Source organism: Hevea brasiliensis, chromosome 15 (genome assembly GCF_030052815.1).
Source record: "Hevea brasiliensis isolate MT/VB/25A 57/8 chromosome 15, ASM3005281v1, whole genome shotgun sequence".
Taxonomy (NCBI): Eukaryota; Viridiplantae; Streptophyta; class Magnoliopsida; order Malpighiales; family Euphorbiaceae; genus Hevea; species Hevea brasiliensis.
Genome location: NC_079507.1, coordinates 65,636,687 through 65,657,452, shown reverse-complemented (window position 1 = coordinate 65,657,452; position 20,766 = coordinate 65,636,687). Strand labels below are relative to the sequence as shown.

The 20,766-nt window shown below is 28.1% G+C and overlaps 2 protein-coding genes and 2 long non-coding RNA genes across 4 annotated transcripts; 3 read left to right on the top strand and 1 right to left on the bottom strand.

Annotated features, from left to right (window-relative positions):
* Positions 1-3,541: 3,541 nt before the first annotated feature.
* LOC110643774 (uncharacterized) lies at positions 3,542-7,742 on the top strand. Its single transcript, XM_021796253.2, has 3 exons — positions 3,542-3,699; positions 3,883-3,937; positions 7,462-7,742. The coding sequence occupies exons 1-3, from the start codon at positions 3,615-3,617 to the stop codon at positions 7,616-7,618; spliced, it is 297 nt and encodes a 98-aa protein (XP_021651945.1). The 5' UTR covers positions 3,542-3,614; the 3' UTR covers positions 7,619-7,742.
* A 6,755-nt stretch (positions 7,743-14,497) lies between these two features.
* Positions 14,498-15,659, top strand: LOC110643770 (uncharacterized). Its single transcript, XR_009144243.1, has 2 exons — positions 14,498-15,213; positions 15,327-15,659. It is a non-coding gene; the product is annotated as an uncharacterized LOC110643770 (long non-coding RNA).
* Positions 15,660-17,647: 1,988 nt separating this feature from the next.
* Positions 17,648-19,162, bottom strand: LOC110643747 (uncharacterized). The gene is made up of 2 exons (XM_021796226.2): positions 18,372-19,162; positions 17,648-18,249 (listed from the first exon to the last, which is right to left on the bottom strand). The coding sequence occupies exons 1-2, from the start codon at positions 19,012-19,014 to the stop codon at positions 17,852-17,854; spliced, it is 1,041 nt and encodes a 346-aa protein (XP_021651918.2). The 5' UTR covers positions 19,015-19,162; the 3' UTR covers positions 17,648-17,851.
* Positions 19,036-19,583, top strand: LOC131173976 (uncharacterized). The gene is made up of 2 exons (XR_009144324.1): positions 19,036-19,162; positions 19,345-19,583. It is a non-coding gene; the product is annotated as an uncharacterized LOC131173976 (long non-coding RNA).
* Positions 19,584-20,766: the final 1,183 nt, after the last annotated feature.

Sequence of the window (20,766 nt, the reverse complement as noted above, 5' to 3'; positions counted from 1 at the left end):
TTTATTTAATCTGATCATTTTTATTAATAAAAGAAATCAATTGAAATAAAAAAAAAATTATTTTAGTGATAAATATATAAAATTAATTAACATTTTTATAATTTAAATAAAAATTTCATTAAAAGTTAATAAAAATTAAGAATAATAATTAATACAAGCTAAAATGGATATATATTACTATAGTATAATAATTTTAATAAAGTATATTAAGATTTAATTAACCATTTATAATTTTGAATTAGATTAAAATTATTTAATTATATTCATTTAAATATAAAAAAAAACTATATTCTTAAATACAAAAAATTTGAAAGCAAATTCATTGAAGGGCGTAACAAATATTAATAGGAGTTGTTGGGACTTGGAGGCATGGTACCCTCGGGTCCATCTGATAAATTAATTGGAATATATAGTCTAAATATTATTTAATTATACATAAACAATATATATTCTATAATTATTTGATTTTATTATGAAGTAAAATTATTTTGTTATAAAAAAATAAGATAATTTAATAAAATTTTACAATTTATTTTATGGAATTTTTATAAATTGATATTTTTTCATAAATAATTAATTATAAAAAATTTATGAACTTAAAAAAAAGTAAATTTCTTTATGTAAAAAACATATAATATTTTTAAAAAATCTACTAGATAAATTATATGTGGTAAGTTTTATTAAAAATTTTATTAAAAAATCATAGGAACATATTTAGATTTATTAAATATTATGTATTAGATTTTTTTAAAAAAATATTATATATATATTTTTTTATGTGAGATATTTTTTTAAGTTAATACATTTTAATTAATTAATTATTAAATTATATTAAATTACTTTATATGAAACTAAATAATCACTTATATATAAGTATATGCATATATAATTGATTCGTACAACACATCGATTTGATCGTGTATATGTGTCCGCGAGAGATGGACCAACCATGCAGTAACACAGTTGATATATCTGCAGTTGCACTGAGTGGCAAATCCAAAATCCTGAAAGCGTGGGCCATAGAATTAAGAAGTGAGAGGTCAGTAGCCAGGAAGGATGATGGGCAACGGCAATCATAGTTTTGGAACTGTAACTCTATTGAACGGATAGATTACCAACTTCTTAAAGATAGTGCAACCCAATTGGCTCCCCATGGGAATCCACCTAAAAGGTTTTTCTGCAATTTAATAATAATTAGTTTTTACCTAAATGAAACATTATTATTTGCTTTTAGCATCAATCCCATAATTACTTCATGTTCACCTCTTTTTTTTCCTAATTTCATTTGATTAATTTGCATGTTATCTCCCACTTTATGCATGTCATTTGTGAGTCAAGTTTAAATGAACCGATGGGGAAAGTTGAATTCGTGATGATCAAATTTAGAAAAAAAAAATCTCATATTAATACAATACACAATTCACAAGCCATGAGGAAAGTGATGTGAGAGGCATACAGAGAGGGAGGAGGTAGCTACGCCACCCGTAGTTTAGGGAAATGGGCCCTAAAGAGAAAGGGATACGTCAGAGAGAATATGTATATGAATATGGAGTTGAGCCATGGCATGTGTAAATGTCATTAGATGCCTCTTCTTTTTTGTAGCATGTGCTGAGGCATACCCTTTTAATCATTGAACATCATTATCTTGAAGATCAAATGGAAATATTACTGCCACATCCTGTGGAATTTCTTATTTAAAAAAAAAAAAAACAGAATTATTTCCAATGGTCCAAACAATACCTGCTATTGCCAAACTTCTTATGAATTTGGCTTCTTGTGTTGTTCTTGCTTGAGTGGTTACCAAGTTAAGGAATCTTCCTGCTGTTGGAGACCTTCGGACTATCTTATTCCATAATAACCAAAAAAAAGAAAAAAATTATTCTAATAAAAATATTTCATTATTAATCCAGTTCAACTAATATTTTTTAAAAATTTTGGTTTTTTTATTATGAATCACTTCAATTATTTTTAAAACGGTAATCGAAAATTAATAATCAGATTTCTTTAATTAATAATGTAAATTATAATATTATTTTAAAATTACTTTTATTAATGGTATTAAATTTGAAATAATTATTTGATAATACATAATTATTTTTTATTATTAATTTAATAATTAATATTAAATAATATATAAATTGTATATACATTTTTTAATTATTTAAATTAAATTAAGTAATCGAAATGAATATTTTAATTTGATTATATTCAAATTTTCATTAAATTATGATTTGATTCAACTACTATTTTTGAATTACTAGAAATTTTAGTCGGTTAGAAATTCAATTTATTTTGATTTGGTTAATCAAATGTTCAGCTTTATTGTCAAGGCTCCTTTTCTTATTATTATTATTTTTTTTTTAATTTATAATTCACAAACATACAAGTGTTTCTTAATTATGGACTTCGACTAGTAGACTAAACTCTAATTTTATAAATTTAATTATGAATATACAGTCACATATCTTAGAGAATCGGATTTCTTAGCTAAATAGTATGATAATTGAACTACTATTTTGGTGGATCCACCATCAATTTGTTTGGTGGAAGGTTTTTCTGAAAGTAGGGTAAGAATTTTTAATTTGGGTGAAGGTTTTTAAAATGCGATAAGATTTTGAGTCATTTTTTCATAATCTTTCTAATTTTATGGTATATTATTTTTATGTAAGTATTTAATATATTATTTTTTAATAAATCAGATATACTCTATAATTTTTTAATTTATTTAATCAGTGTGATTAACAAATCAAGTAATGAACCATTCAAAATTTTAAAAGAAAATAACCTCAGAAAGTATTGTGTATAAAATTCTGGCCCAGGGGATGGTAGAGTTCCAGCAAATATGATGATTAACTCACCTAACAGAAAATTGGATGCCATGTAAAGATCTAGCTACTAATCATTGCCAAAAAGAAAAAAAATAAAAATAAAAATAAGAAACCCAAGTTAACTTATTGCGTTCATTACAAATTAGTTGGAAAACCAGGTGCATCTTTATGGACACAATTGCTCGACTGCGGCGGCCATTACTAACAGTGGTTCCTGCAATTAATTGTGGCGGAACGCATTACTAAACATATATTATATTTGGTAAAAGTCAGGGATTTAAATTTAGTAAATCCCCACCCAACTGGGCCTAGGTTTCAAGGATTCCTAATAAGTGAACAAAGACGTCGGCCCACTTCACCACCATCACTATGTGCCTAAACCTGGATTTTGATGGTAATGGCCCAGTCCTATATAGCATTTGCCGGAGCGCAGACCAGTTGCTGCCTTATTTTTGTCTTTTTTTGTATTCAATGTGGATTTTCAAGGTTTACTCTCATGCATTTCCAACAATATTATAATTTTTTAAACATAAAATAAAAGGATTTTAGGCCAAAATCAATTTAATTGATTCGGTTTCAGTAAAAAAAAAAAAAAAATCAATTTAATTGATACGGTTTAAGTATACTATTTTTTTAATACAAAAGTGGACTAGCCTGCCCATTCACTTTGTTTGGTTGGATTTTGGGTTAGGCCCATAGGCTGGAAACTTTCACTTAGTTAAAATCTAGGGTTTTGTTGTTTAATCGCTAAAATTTCCAATCTCAAACTCCCTCTCAGAGTCGGCCATGGCGAAGAACAGAAACAAAAAGAAGAAGAACGGCGCCGTTTCAATGGACATCACGGAGCCCACCGTCTCAGATGTTCCTCAAGGTACCTAATTCTCTCTTCTGTTAAATTCAATTCCCCTCTCCTAATTTGAATGCTTAAGCAAATATATAGTTTCAGTTTCCTCCAAAATTTCCTTTTTTTTTTTCGAAATTGCCAGTTTTTATTTTCGTTTTTGGCGGTGATTTATTGTGATTGTATTGCACTGAAGTTTAATTGTACATGCAGCAATGGATACTTCAGAGTCTGTAGTTCAAAAATCAGCTTCTGGGTTTCCTAATAGGTCAGTGCCACCAGCTCAATTGTTAATTACATCAGTTTTCAATTTCTTAGTTCTATCTTGACGTAATTCTCTATGGTGACGGTGCAATCTGTGAACTGCTAAAAATGATGATTCAATCTATTTAAAAGGTTGCTTATGGGAAAATGTGGAAGGGAGGTGTATGCAATGGTTCTGTAATATGGATAAGGATGGTTGCCTGCCACTTGTACATGTTAACCAATGATTCCATTGTATGGGTAATGTTTCTGCGATGTATAATGGAAATTTTAACTACTGAAACTCCATCTTGTTCTGTGGTTGGGCGATGCGCTAGAGTTTATTTCAGTTACCTTAAGTCCTTAACCCTTTATTCAACGAAACATATCCATCGAGCACTTAATTTTTGGATTTTGTGGTCTTTTCAGTATTGAAGACATGTCATATGGGTTTTGAAAAACATTTGAAGATGTTGTATAGTTTTATGGTAGCAGGATCGCTAAGCTTCAAGTTTTCAAAAACAGTTATGTTATAATTTTAAATGTTTGGTTTGCTAGTTGCTACTCTGTCCATTAGCAGGGCTGAACAGTTTTTGGTTTAAACTGGAAAACCTTACCGAACTGAGCAAATTCGGTTCAATGGGTTCGGTTTTTTGGATTAATTTATCTGGTCCGGTTTAAGCTTTTAAGGAAATTCAGTTTTTCAGTTTGGTTTGGTTAATTTAGTCAAAAAACTGAACTAACCGAATTGATTCCCACACTTTATTGTGTTGTTTTGAGTTGTCCATCTATAAAACCTTGCCTTCCAAGTTATATTCAGTTTTCTTCGTTCTTCCTTCGTTCTCTACCAATTTCTCTTTGTTCTCGATCTTCCTTTTGTCTCAGTTCGCTCTTTCTTCGTGCTTTCACCTTACTCATTCTCTGGTTCCTGATTCCTCTTTGTCATTCCTCACCAGATTAACTTTAATTTGATTCTTCCTTTCATTTTTCATAATTTCTCACCAGATTCCTTTGTCTCGTTCTTCCTTGCCTTGTCAATTTGGGTTCTTCCTTTGCTGAGGTGAATGAAAACAAGTGTTCTTCGAGATTCTTTTAGTTCTTCCTTCGATGGATTGTTGAAATACTGTTGAAGCATGTTGCAATCTGTTTTCTGAGATTTGTTTGGTTGAAATTTTTTTAATTTCTTGATTAGTTGCTGAGTTGTTCATCTCTAGACTGTAAACTATGCTATAGATTGTTCATTTGGATAGAAATCTGGGGACACCTTGATCCAGCAAGTAAAATCTAATAGCCCAAAAGAGTTTGTTGCCCATGAGTATGTCACCCTTCGAAGTGTACTTTGGATAGAAACTAAATTCAGATATGCAAAATGCATGTGAACTTTACAATATTTTTTTAGCAAATTTTGCAATGTGCAGATCATAAAAGCTAAATGGACTCGAGCTCTATGAAGTGGTCCCAAAGACAACACTGTGCAATCTTACATACTTTACAAAAAAATAAAAGATTGTTTATTTGGATTTGTTTAATTGAAAAGTTTAAAATTTCTTGATTGATTGGTGCTGGATTGTTCATCTTTAGACTGGAAATGATGCCACATATTGTTCATCTAGATTTGTTTGATTGAAATTTTGTTGAAATTATTTAAATTTCTAGATTGGTTGTTTCTGGGTTATTCATGGGTGGAGATGTGTTATTTGGTTGGGCATGTCTTCCTCTCATTCTTTGAAACTGATCGGTTAAAATCAAACATTTGTCGGTTTGGTTCGGTTTGGTTATACCTATATTATTGGTTTGGTTTGGTTCAGATTTATTATGAAATTTGGTTTTTGGTTTTTTCAGTTTGAAATTGAGCTGACTGATTGCGCACCTCTACCCATTAGTAGCATATTAGTGGTGATCCTAGATACAAGTCTCTTATTTTGTATCATTTGTTATATAGTTTTTCCTTCAATTTATGGAATCTCTCTCTCTCTCTCTCTCTCTCTCTCTCTCTCTCTCTCTCTCTATATATATATATATATATATATATATATATATATATATTCACATTGGAAAACTCAACTCAACTAAACTCAACTAAGCCTTTATCCCAAAAATTTGGGGTCGGCTATATGAATTCGCTTTCTCCACTCTAAACGATTTTGGGTTAAATCCTCAGACATGTGTAATTCTTTTAGGTTATGTTGTACTACTCTCCTCCAAGTTAATTTAGGTCTATCCCTTTTTCTCTTTTTATCTTCTAACCTAATGTGTTCTACTTGTTTAACTGGAGCCTCCGTATGTCTACGTTTCACATGACTAAACCACCTCAATCTCAATTAGCACAACTCCTACATTTTTTCTAATACTCTCATTACGTACTTTATCTAGTCTAGTATGGCCACTCATCCACCTTAACATTCTCATCTCTGCAACCCTTATCTTAGACGCATACGACTCTTTCAGTGCTCAACACTCACCACCATATAACATGGCCGGTCATATGGCTGTACGGTAAAATTTCCTTTCAACTTATTGGGAATCTTGCGATCACATAAAATTCCCGTAGCAAGTCTCCACTTATCTAATTGAAGGACTGAGCCAAGATATTTAAAGCGATTACTTTGGGACAGTACCACTCCATCCAAATTAATTTCTTCCCTATCACCAGTTTGGCCTTCACTGAACGTGTAATGCATGTATTCTGTTTTCATTCTACTTAACTTAAAGCCCTTTGACTGTAGAGTACTTCTCCAAAGCTCTAGCTTTCTATTGACTCCTTCTCGCGTCTCATCTATCAGAACAATATTATTCGCAAACATCATGCACCAGTATATGTTTCTTCAATTCATCTAAAATTAATGTAAAAAGGTAAGGGCTTATAGCTGATCCTTGGTGTAATCCAACTGAGATCGGAAAATCTCGTGTCCCTTCCCATTGTGCGCACAATAGTAGTTGCTCCTTCATATATATCTTTCAACACTTGTATGTATCTAATAGATATCCTCTTTTGTTCTAACACTTTCTATAAGATATATCCTGGAATACTATCATAAACCTTCTCCAAATCAATAAAAAACATGTGTAGATCTTTCTTCACATCTCTATATTTCTCCATCAAGCTTCTAATGAGAAAGATTGCTTCCATAGTTGAACGATCGGGCATGAAGCCAAATTAATTGAGGGAGATAGAAGTATCATGATGTAGTCGATGCTTCACAACTCTCTCCCACAACTTCATAGTATGGCTCATGAGTTTAATTCCCCTATAGTTTGAGCAACTCTGTATGTCTCCCTTATTTTAAAAATAGGTACTAAAATACTCCTCCTCAATCCATCAGGCATTTTCTTTGAGTTTAGAATCTTATTAAATAATTTAGTTAACATATATTCACATTGGAAAGCTTCTACTTAATGATTAATGTTCAATTGGCTAACTATCTACATCAAGTATATGAAAAAGCTTCCTTTATTTTTTATCATTTCTCTTGCTCACATTTGTGGTTTGCATCTTGTTCATTTTTCCCCTTGATGTCTTTGTCTAATCACCCCCCTCATTTGGAACAGAAAGGTGAAGGGAAGACCAATGAAGAGATCAAAAAATGTTCGAAAGATGAAAGCAGTAGCAAAAGCTATATCAAAAAATGAGCAGTCTGTTGAGAAAGTTTTGAAGAATGAGAGCAAAACAGCAAGAACTCAATCAGCAAAACTGCTGTACGACTGAATATGAGAAACTGGTATTCACAACCATAGTTTTTTTTTTTAGATATATTTTTTTGGGTATCACTATGTTAATGTTAGTATATTCCTCTGCTACGTTGATTGTAATTCAATTATTTTTCCGCTCACTTCATTAGCATATAGAATCACTTAAATCTATTATGTGCAAGTTCAAAATTGTTGGCATATTAGTATGGTTAAAGTTCAAAATTGTTGGCATATCAATATGGTTGGTTGGTATTTCGATGAACACGACCAATTGATCAACAAAGTTAACACACCAATTCTGTTAATGACATAAATTGATCAACAAAAGTTAACACACCAATTCTGTTACGACACAGTTCGCTGCATAAAATGGACCCGTGTGATCAAAACCAGAGACTCATTAGAAGGGGAATTCTAAGAACTTAAATTATATTTAGTAAATCTCTGCCCCTTGGATCTTTACTCGAGTCATCATGATTTTTGCTTTGATAGAAAAGCTTCATTGATCGCAAACTGGGTTTCCTCACATGTTTATGATTTTTTTGTTTATCTTTTTGAGAAAGACGCGACAACCTTCTTTAACATTAGCTGAGAGAGAACGAGAGATGGTAGCATCTCTAAGAAGAGAGGTATGCTGGGAGAGGAATGACTAAGAAGGGAGTTTTGATCTCGCCATTTCAATTACAATTGCATGATAAAAGGAAATATTTTTAATTTTTAAGTTGTAATTAGTATGAGACCACCTTGAAAATGTGAGGTATTTTAATGAGATTTCATGGCATACTGTATTTTTTAACGCATCTAAAAAAGGTTACAGTTTCAAACCAATTTTTTAACCTCTCAATCACAATCTCAAACAAAACAATCAACCCTCATAAATATGTGTACGTGTTATCATATCCAAAACTACCTTTTAATTTTCGTAAATTTAAGACTTTTTTTAATCTACAAATTAGAATTGCATTTCATGATCTATTGGCAAATAAGTAGAGAGGCAACATTACACAAGACCTTAATGCCTGAAACTTCTAATACCGTCCCCTACCAAAGAAAAAAGCCCAAACGATACAAGCACAGCCCCTAAACAAGCATACACTAGCTGAAGCAACTCAGCAAAATAGATCTTCTTCCTCACAGCACTGTCGACAGGGACTTGGCAAGAGCAGCCACTGGAAGCCATAGAGATCACTTCCTCCAAAGATAAGCAAGATAAGCAAACCTATATTAAACAAGGCTGAGCCGCCCCACAACTATCACAAAGCAGACCGGCTCTTTCAGATGGAGACAAAGGGCCCAACGCCAGCCATGGGAGAGAGGAAAAGCAGGGGCCACGGGCATTCTCAGTCTCCTCTAGTTGTGAGATTTCGGCAATCACTCTTTAAAACGCCGGCTCTATATCCCAAGCGGTTGAGAAACCTCTCCCATGGCCGAAGGCTATCCACCCAGCAGAGGACCACCACATTGCCCAGGAAGCAGTTACTCAGAAACTCAGTTTCATAGACCACAGCTTCTTTAAGTAGTTCTTCACCAAATCACCTCTAAACCTGCACAAACAAACAATAAAACCAAAACTATATAATCCACACTGGAAGGGGATGGAACATAATTACCCAGACTGAGGAGACGCCCTCCCCTACCTCGACGGGTAAGGGAGGCCACCGGGACCAACTTGGCTAAACTAAGAAAACGAAAAGAAACGTGGAAAATTCTAGAGGATTTTCTATCTATAGAAATCTAGGGAGAGAGCTTGAACAAATTTAAGACTCATTAATAGCTAAAAATCCAAAATTTTCATTTCATTGTACAAGTGGCGAACCCCATATATTTCAGAATCCAAAGGTTTTAAAAATCTTGATACTAGCAATTCGGTGGGTAAAACTCTTATTAAGTGGATCTGAACCCAAATATTACATTAATAGTTTAGGGTGAGTTAATTAAAAAAATGAAAATTAGAGAGTTGGTTTTCTGAGCGTATCCATTTTGTTTTCTGTAAGGAAAAAACTTGACCATTTGTCAAAATGATGACGAGAAAGTAGTGTCTAACTGTCTATAAGCATTTTTTTCACTTTCTCATCTGCTTCAGTTTAATTTCCTAGTCTTCTTTTCTTGAGCTCATGGCCTCCTCCTCCTCCTCCTCTTCTTCTTCTTCTTCTTATTCTTCTCCTTGTTTAATTGTCAATGGAGGGAAATGCTTCTACTGCATGTCTCAATCGGCTCACTTCAGGCGAGGCTGGCAGCTGAGAAGCGGCAATTATGCTGGGCTTTGTAAGAGTCTTGCTAATTGTTTTGCTTCTCATCATTCATTTCTGGCTACGAGCTTGCTTTAACAATATTTGAGGTCATCGTTTTGCTTTGCTATTTTTCTTTCATTTTGGAGTATATCTAATGCATTTTTGCCTTCAACTTCTAGGGTCCTATCCATTTTTCTACGAATCTGTTTATGCATGTTCATTGATTAGTTTTCATGTGCCAAATTCTCCTAAAAAATCTCTGTTATAAATAGCTTGTATATTAGATAGTATAGAGAGAAAGAATTTCTATATTGTTAAAATATAAGAAAAGAAAAAAAAATAAAAGTGAAATATATATAATATATATATATATATATAAATATATATATATTATTATTATTGACTTGACAATATGTGTGATAAAATAATAATCATATTATAATTTTTTTTTTTAAATAAATTTACAAATGTATGTGTTTATTAACAAGTAGATGTGTGCATAGATATAGAGATATATTATATTACAACACATACAATTAACAATGTGTGTATTGTGTCTAAAAATAAAAAAAAAAATATTCTATACAAATAGTCACAACTATTTATATATGTATCTTAATAATCTTACAATGTCTAATTACTTAAACTTAAGATTCTATTGGATTGATGATGTATGTGTGTAGTAAGTAAAGGTATGATTTTTTTTTTTTTTTAATTTATATGGATGTTTTTAGTTTATATATATATACTACTTCTCTTTTTTTCTTTCTTCTCTTCTCTTCTCTTTCTTCAAATAAAGAGTTCAGTTCTTAAGTATAAAGAGTTCTTGGAGTTCTTGTTTGTTTGTTTGTTGTTGTTGTTGTATGATATTATTATACCTCCATAATATCGCAATCTAGTAGATATTAATTAATTAATAATAGTCATCACATTGATCATCATTCTACACCCCTATTCTGCAACAATTTTTTTAATTAATAATTTATAAATAGTCTAATTTATTTAGATGAATGAAAGATGAATCAAAGTTCAAATCAAAAAAAAAAAAAAAAAAAAAAAAAAGAAGGAAAAAAAGAGAGAAGAGAAAGAAAAGAAAATGCATGAGAAAGATATATTTCATATATGCTCATAGATAGGCTATTATATTTTTTAGGATTTGGTTACAAAAGAAAAATTCAATAATTGAATATAATATAATAAAAAAAAAAAAAAAAAATTAAATTTAAAAATTTTTTAAATTTAAAATATTTTATAAATATTTGATAATATGTCTATATATTAACTATTATTGTTTGAAATTGTTTTAATTTGAAAGTGAAAGTGTTTGTTGTCATTGTTATTATTGCATTTGAGGAATAATATTTATCATATTAAATTAGGTAGGAATTATTATAGAAGATATTTATTATTTTATTATTTTTTATTATTTTTACTTAAATGATTTAGAAATTGAATAATTATATTATGATTTGTGAATATGAGGTAAAAGTATATGTGTTAAGTAAGAAAGTGTATGTTATGTTAAAGAAAAAAATAATTATAAATTATTAATAATAAAAATTTATTTATATAAATATAAATCTATTTTAAATATTTATATTAAAAAAAAAAAAATAAATTAAAAATATTATGTCTAAAAAAATAAAATTGTTTAAATTAAGAAAAATAGATTCATTATATATATTTATCAATAATTATATATTATGTTAAAAAATATAAATTGTAAAAATATAAAAATTCAAATAGATACAAATTGAATTGATAAGAAGAGAATGAAGAGATAAGTTTCTAAGAGGTATAAGTGAATGATGATAGTATGTAAGAAGAGTATAAGTGAAGAAGCTTGTGTGTGTATGTAAGAGATGTAAGAAGAAAGATAAGTAATTATTAGATAAGGTATAAAAAAATATTATTGTAAATATTGTAAAAGATATGTAAGAATTTATTTATTTAAGAAGAGAGAAAAAGAGGTAATTGTTGATAAGAAGGATAAAGTGAAAAACAAGGTGTTGTTTTGTATTTATTAATAAAGGGTAAATGTATTTTGTATAATTAATAAATAAAATGAAAATGATATGTTATTATTAATACTATAAATAAATAAATAATAATTAGAAATAATAAAAATTTTTAAATTTATTTTTTCTTTTCATTTTTATTTTTTATCTTTTCTTTTTTTCTTTATTCTATTCTTTATTTAATTTTAAAATTAGAGAATTTTTTTTTTATTTTATTATATTTTGATTTTTATTTTTATTATTTCTAATTTATTTTTATTTTTATTATTTTTTTTATTTTTTTTATTTTTATTATTTGTTACTTTATAGGATTTTACTTTTTAATTAATATTATTTATATGTTTTTGTAAATATTTTATAAATTTTTATTTACAATTTATTAGTAGTTTTTTTAGAAATATTATTAAAAATAATGTGTATAGTTTGCTTATAATGTAAATTATGTTTATAAATATATTTAACTAATGTTAATATATGATATTATTGGAATTTGGATATTTAAAAAATAATAATAAAATATAAATTATAAAAATAAATAATTTCAATTTATTAAAAAATTTAAAAATAAACTATAGTTGTAAGAATAAAAAGAATAAAATGTGCAAAAAAATATAAATAAAAGTAAAAAAAAGAAGAAATAAAAAGAATGGTTAGATTCTTAATAAATATAAAAATGAAGAGATTATATAGTAATATAATATAAGAGATAGATTTATTTTTGTAGCCAGTGACAAAGTAGTTAAAGTAGTATAAATTTATGTAAATTTTAATGTTTTAGTTTTATTTTAATTTTATTTGCTTTTTGTTTTGTTTTTTATTAGTTTTTTTTATTTTTTTTTATTTTTTATTTTTTTTTTTAAAAAATAATTTTATTTATGTATATATATATATTAACAAAATAATTGAATTATTTATTAATATTATTATATATAGATGTAGTAAACAAATATAAATAATAATGAATAGGTAATAAAAAGAAATAAGTAGTACTACAGTATAACAGTAAAATATATGTTATGTTTTGGTTAGTAATAAAATTAGAAAAATAGGAATATAACTCATTTTACTATAGACTTTGAAGAAAGTTAACAAACAAAATATAAAATATCAAATTAATGAATAGAATTATTAAGAGATTAACTAGAAACTTAATATCGGATATTAAGTATTAAATATATGATTATCAAAATACAACTTTATATATATATTTAAATATATTATAGATAATATATATAAATATAAAAATAAGAGTAAAAATATAGACATATATTATATATTAAATAAATATGTTAATGAAATTATATACTATATATATGTATTTATATATAATAATAAATATATTATAATAATATATTATAATTTAAAATATTAAATTAAAAAAATAATAAATATTATTTAAAATTAGATTATATTAGGAATTATTAAATTAAAAAATTTACTTAAAAATATTTTAGTATTTAAAATATTTATTAAATAAAAAATAATTTATAATTGTAAGTAATTAGTAAATATAATGTAAAAATATAGTAAATAGTATTATAATAATTAAAAATGAGGATGATTAAATATTAACAAATTAAAATAAAATAAAAAAATATTAATGATGAAAAAAGAAAGAATGCAAAAGGCAAATGAAATTTTAAATTAAATGTAAAAACAAAAGAACTTTTTTTTTTTGTTTTAGAATAAATTAATTTTCGTGTGTTTTTTTTTCATATTAATTTTTATAGAATGTTATAATTTTTTTTTACTTTTAAAATTTTAGAACTTTTTTAATAAAATTAAGGGAAAACTTTTTATTAACTTAGAAACTTTTATTTAAAAAAAAAATAAAAGGAACAATAATTAAAAAGAAGTTTTGGATTATATATAAAACATGTATAGATAAGTAGATAGAAAATAAATATTAATATTAATAAAATATAAGATAGAGAAACATATATAAATATAAATATATATATATATATATATATATAAATATATATATATATAAATATATATATATATATATATATAAAAATAAAAATAATAATTATATAATTATATATATTTAATTAAATAAATGTAATTTAACAATATATATTATTATATAATAGTAATTTTATAAATATTATAATTTACAATATATTAATAAGTTATATGTTCATTAATAAATAACATGTATATTAAATAAAAATACTATATACTATATTAATATATAAATAAAATAATAAATATCATGTCTATTGTAAAATAAACATGTATTTTATATAAACATGTTTATATATAGATCTGTATCTATAAAATGTAGTTCATGTATATCTTTATATATATATTCTTATGACAATTCAATGTAATATCTATCACTTTTTTTTCTTCTTTTTTATCTTCTTCTTCTTATATCTTTCTTATATAAAGTTTTCTTCTCTTCTTTCTTCTTTTTCTCTTTATTCTTCTTTTTGTGTTCTCTTCTTTCTCTTAGTTTCTTCTAAATGATCTTTGTGTATGTCTTAGATAAAGATTGTTCTTGTCTGATTTATCACGCTCTTTGGGGTTTATTCATCACCTAACTATTTCTCTATCAATCTCCATTTTATACTTCAGTTTAAGCTTAATATATGTAAAAAAAAGGAAAATCTCTCTTAAAAAAAATGTGCTTCAAGCGGTAAAGGATCAAGCTTTAGAAGGTCTTATATTCAAATCTTGCCAGGGTGAGTGAAGGATTTATGGTGGGCCCATTCATGTTTGGGTTTAGGCATTAATGTTAGATTAATTCAACATAATTATGTAGGTTAGGCCTTAATAGTCATGCCGGGTCCAGGCTAGTGTTAAGCTGTAAAAACAAAAGCTTCATCCTGATTTGAGCCTAACTTGATACACTTTTAAATAAAATTTGTCACTATTTTAAATTTTTCATTTTTATTTTCTATATTTTAAAATTAAAATTTGCATTAGAGATTACATGGTTCAAAGCATAACATGTCATGAATTACTTAATTAATGAAATTTTCCAATTTTAGTTCCGCTTGTGATATTGGAAGCTTCTGCAAAGTTTTTCATTGGAGTTCTAATGGATGGAGAAGTTGTGTTACTTGTGAAGGGGTGAGCTACAATCACAACTCTCTCTATATATATGTTCTGCATGCCCATTTCCCTTTTATAGTTTCGTATTCAGTAGTATTTCTATTTCAAAATGTTGTGTTTGTTCTTTCCCATTTTTAAAAAATTTTCTACTATACTAATGTTATAATTTTCCTTCCTAGCTTGTTCACTGCGGATGTATCATGTCAGAACATACACATTTGATACTGGATACTGGATACTGGATACTGGATACTGGAGGGGTTAAATGCATGGGTTGCATAACCAGAGAATTCATTCAAGTAAGTCCACTGCCTTCTTTTATCTTGAATTTAGACTCCAGAGAATTCATTCCATTCATTCAATTTCATGGCGTTTGAATGTTCTTTGCTTTATATTGTTGTAAATATTGCAGGGAAGTACTAATCAGGATCCACAGTCTTCCTCAGACTCTGCTCTCCAAGGCAATTGGCAGCAATTGAGAGATCCCTCTGAAAGTTGCTGAAAGGTGAAAACTCTCGTGTGCTAAAGCCTTAGCCCTGGAAAATAAAGAAATTGGTAGTCTGATCCATTTTCAATTCGCTCAGATGTATATTCTAAAACATAGAACAGGACTATACATATACAGGGCTAGCTTCTACCTGCTGCACCTGCATGTCAGGTTTATTTACTTTTAGACTATAAATCATGCATGGGAAACCCTGACCGTTGCTTGGAAATTAAATCAAAATGTTTAATAATTAAGCAATGTTTTTCTATTATTACATTTGTGATTTGCTTAACAATAAAATCAAATTTTGTTTTATTTCTTTGAATATAGAGATAGGGTATCAAATTCAACGTGCATGCAGTACTCAAATTTTGTTTTATTTATTTTATAAAAATCTGGCAAAAAGTTGCAGCTTTTGAGTGTCCTCCAAACATTAAACCAGTGAATTTGAATTCCAAGTTTATCCATAACTCATGAAACGAGAAGATCTAAATGCTCTGAATGGTCCAACCGCTATAATGCGTGAAAGCAAACGCCTTTTTATACAATTTTGGCACTAAGAGCTAGTCTCCCATGGAACAGATAAGATCTCTGGTTCTCACTGACATATTGAGCAGGCCATGACCTCAGTAAACCAGATGGAAGGTGAGTGGTGTGTGGTGTCCATAGAAACTAGAAAACATTCTCATCACCATCGTCTGTGAGGTATGCTTTTGACAAATGGCACCATATATATCAGATCCATCTACAACCAGACAATCACTTACAGTTTACCCAATTCCATATGAATATTAATTGTCTGGGAATTATGTGATTTGCCTTTCCATGCTTTTTTTCATCTTTTAGTGATTCCTTCGTGTTCGGTTAGCAGATTAATTGGGTTGGAAACTTGGGGCTAAAATTTAATGGCATCTACTCTTTAACTAAAGCGAATACAGATAGGAAGCCAAAACAGCACAAAGATTAATTAAATTAATGCTCACTGAATTTTAATATATATATATATATATATAGAAAATTAAAATAAATTTTACGGAAAAATTTTTCAATAACACTTACTGTCACACTTATTCTAGATATTTAACTAAATATTTAAGTTTGAAGGATTCTTTGCTAAATCAAATTTTATCAAAATTAAATAATTTTTCAATATAAAAAAAGTATATCAATACATGTTGGATGTAGTGAAATTCAAGTTTAATCTTTAAAGGTGATATTATAGGACAACGATGAATTTTTAAAGAATTAATTTTTTGTGAATCATAAAAAAGATATAAAAATACTCTGAAAAAAAAAAAAAAACATCAACACCACATGAATGTGCGTTCATGGCATACTACAGTTCCAGAATTCTGGTGTCCTGCCTAATTTTAGTGAGCATGCATCTCCCTTCCTTCTGATAAATCAAGCGACGTCTTAATTTTGGAGTCAAATAAAGAAAACAACTCTATATATATAAATGGTAAAAGCATTGAAACTCTATTCCTTACTTGAGATACCATACTTGCTATTCTATATTCATTATTGCAATAAATAATAATAATAATAATAATAATAATAATAATAATAATAATAATAATAATAATAACAATCACTTCATTTTTCTATTAATATTAATATCTTTTTGTTGGGATTATCATCATATGATCATCATTAAAACAAAGAAAACAATTTCATCATTAAAACCCATGCTTATAACATATCTTAATGCGATAAATTATAAGATGGATCAATTTTTTTCAGTAATCACTCAATCTAATTTGTTAACAGTTTGAATCTAGTTATTATACTTTAATTTATTCAGTAAAAATCATATATCTTTGATTTTTGAACTTCAATAAAATACCTAATAAACTCTTATATAGTATTTTCTATGTCGTTTTAAATTATAATAAATTTATTTTTTTACTAGATCAAATTAAAAAAAATAAAAAAAGAAATAAATTTTATCTTCACATTAATTATTACATATATTAATCTTTATTTTTAGATATTTAAATAGATAAAAAAATAAATTTTAATCTGACTTGATAAAAATATAATTTTTTTTATATAATTTGAAGCCATGTAAAATATTCTACATAGCAGCTTTATTAAATTTTGATCTGAGTGATTATTAATAAAATTAAAATAAAAAATAAATAACTAAAAAAGTTAAATAACTAAGGATAAAATTTATTTATTAATTATAAAATATATTTAATATACTAAAAATAAAATAATATATTGAATACTGAAAAAATTAATTTGTCGAATTATAAAATTTATTTATTTTGAGAGGAGTTGTAAAATAATACTTGCACCTCCTAATTCACTGAGAAAAAAACAAATAGCATGAGCCTTCTGATTTTCCATCATTTTTACAAACGAACCAACTTAGCATTCTTGTGCTCTATTATCCCTTTTTTCTCCCTTTTATACGTTTCAACCCATAAATCAAACCAAAATTCCTAATAAGCTCCTCTACTAATCTTCTCCTGGTATTGATTCAAAGACTCCTGTCTCTGCCGCCTCATTTCTTCGTTAAACTTCTTTATAAACGCCTCCACCCGCCGGTTCAACTCGTCCTGACTCAACGACGGTTCCTTCCTCAGTTTCCCCGATCCCTGACGGCTCTCACGACTTAGCTTTGACTCGTTTTCACTAAAAGTCTCGGACTTATTCATCTTCTCCGGAGGCGGCGGAGGTGAGGTGGCGCCATCGAGACGCAAGTGACTGTCCCACGTGTCGAATTTCTTGAGGTGTCTGGTTAACGGCATTGGACGGCTGTCTGTTATCATCTTCCACGTGCTCTCCAAGGTATCATTTCGTTTCGGTTTCGATACGCCCAACAGGACTGCCTTCCCGGCTGCAACATAAAGAAAATGGTGATTAAACCACCGACCTAATGGCGATTATTCGTTTCAAGAAATGAACCTGAAAATTTTATGCTTTTAGAGAGAGAGAGAGAGAGAGAGAGAGAGAGAGTACCTTCAGGATTTGCTTTCACTGGCGATTTCTTGAATTTGGAGCCAAACCTTGCAGACACCAGTGGTTTCTTTTTCTCTTCTTTTTCAACCAGGAACTCCATAGAATCACTCCTCTGTGCAGGCTGCACCGATTTGAAAGAAACCAAAGCCTTATCACTACCTTGCGTCACCGTTATCTCTTTCTCTACAACCTCACCCTTCTCCCTTTTGTGTGCACCATTCACCGAACTATCATCCACCGGCACAACCTTGTCTATCACAATCAAATCTTGGTACCCAGATCCGCACTCAACAACGCCGTCAATATAGTCAGATGGTATATCGCCAGAGGCCTTCGGTACCTCCACCGCCAGCATTGGTGGGGGGATTATCTCCTGTTGTTTTGAGGGTTCCTCAGGTTTTTGGAGCTGGAGTTTGGAGGAAGCGACGATTGAGATGATTATGCCATTAATGACCAAATAAAGATATGGAGGCCGAAGCCAAGAGATAACAGAGCTATACATGAGAGGAAGTTCATGCACAGCAAAATCTGTCACCACTGGAACAGATAACTTTAACATCACCGCAACAGATAACACACAGGTCGAAATTAAAGCTATTTTAAGAGAGAGGACTAATCCAGAACCGGGTGCAGGATACGACATAACTTTTCGAGGGAAAGAGAGCTTCAAGCTCAAGACTGTCGAGGTGGGTTTGAGAGGGCCTCAGTGCAAAGCCAGGGACAAAAGTGCGCAGAAGGGAAAAAGAGAGCAGTAAAGAAGAGCTGCATATGGAGAGACAACGGAGAACAAGGTATATATATATATATATATATATATATATATATATATATATATATATATATATAATTCAAGAGAGTGTTTAAGGTGAAATATGGATTGTGAACCATTGAATTTTGGAAAGACGCATGAGGTATACTGCCGTTCAAGCAGCATTGTCGTGGGACCTAATTTTTTTTATTTTTTTCCATGCAGGTAAGAGTTATGCCAGAACGGACACTAGGACTTGTCTACGTGTCAGTGTTGACGTGTGATCCCTCCATGCATTGACATTTGGCATCCACTATGTCACAATTTGTCCTAAGTCTATCCCGAGCATGATTTTAGCCGCAGTTCTTTCAAAGAAATTTGCCAGGTTCGGTTGGTTATTAGAAAAAAAACTAGAATCGAATTCAACTTTTTTTTTTTTTAATTTTAATTTAATTTTTCAATTCTATTTTAATTTAAATTTTTTATATATCGATTTCAATTTAATATAATCTGATTATAATTTCTAAAAAAAAGAATTATTTAATTGATATCATAAAATTAAAATTTCACTTCAATAAATTTTACAATTAATTATTTGAAATACATTAAAATTGTGCATATATATGTATATATAAGTCTAATTTAATTAATTTTAATACATTATTTAATTATAAAATTTAATATATGTTCAAGGTTTATAATAATTGTTTTATAACTTTAGGTATATTGTTATGATATAATAATGAAAATCTTTAATTGTGGATACGTTCTGATTAAAGATAATTATAATTTAACCGATTTTATACATTATAATTATAAATTATTAAAAATAAGGAAAATAAAAAATGTTATCAGCTGTAGATAGATTTATTATATATTATATATATTTATTATATATTATATATAAATATAAGTTTAATTTTATATATATATATATATATATATATATATATATATATATATATATATATATATATATATATATATATATATAAACAGTGAAATTTAGTTTGATATAGTTCAATTCTATTTCAATTTAAATTTAATTCAAAAGAATAAAAGATTATAGACACTCTTAATATTTGCTATTTATTCATTTAATTATTATTTTTTAAAATAAAATACATATACATACAGGTTATGATGAAAATGAGTTATTAATAATCGTACACATGAGTTATTTTTGGTTTTCTTCATTTTATTTCTATTCAAAATGATATTCTTTTATTTATAATAATTAATAATATAATTTATTAATATTACGTATTTTAATTATTAAATGAATTGTTTGAATTGATTTTTAAATTAAATAATGAAATTTATAAAATTTAATTCAATTAAAAAAATATATATATTCCTTGAATCTTTGGAACTTTACCTAAAATAAAGAAAGAAGAATATGATAAAGAGGGAAGTGAATTTATATATTGTCATACATAGATTAAAGATGCACATGTAGCTAGCTAGAAATTACGAGATAGATGGATGTAATCAAGCCTAAAAGCCATGGTATCATCCATTAAATTTTTTCTAATTATAGGGGCTTGGAGAAAGTTGAGACGTAATTTTCCTTATCATATGCATGCCATGTGCTAATTAAGCCTAAACATGCGATCCACAATCATTCATCATGATTTACAATTTGAC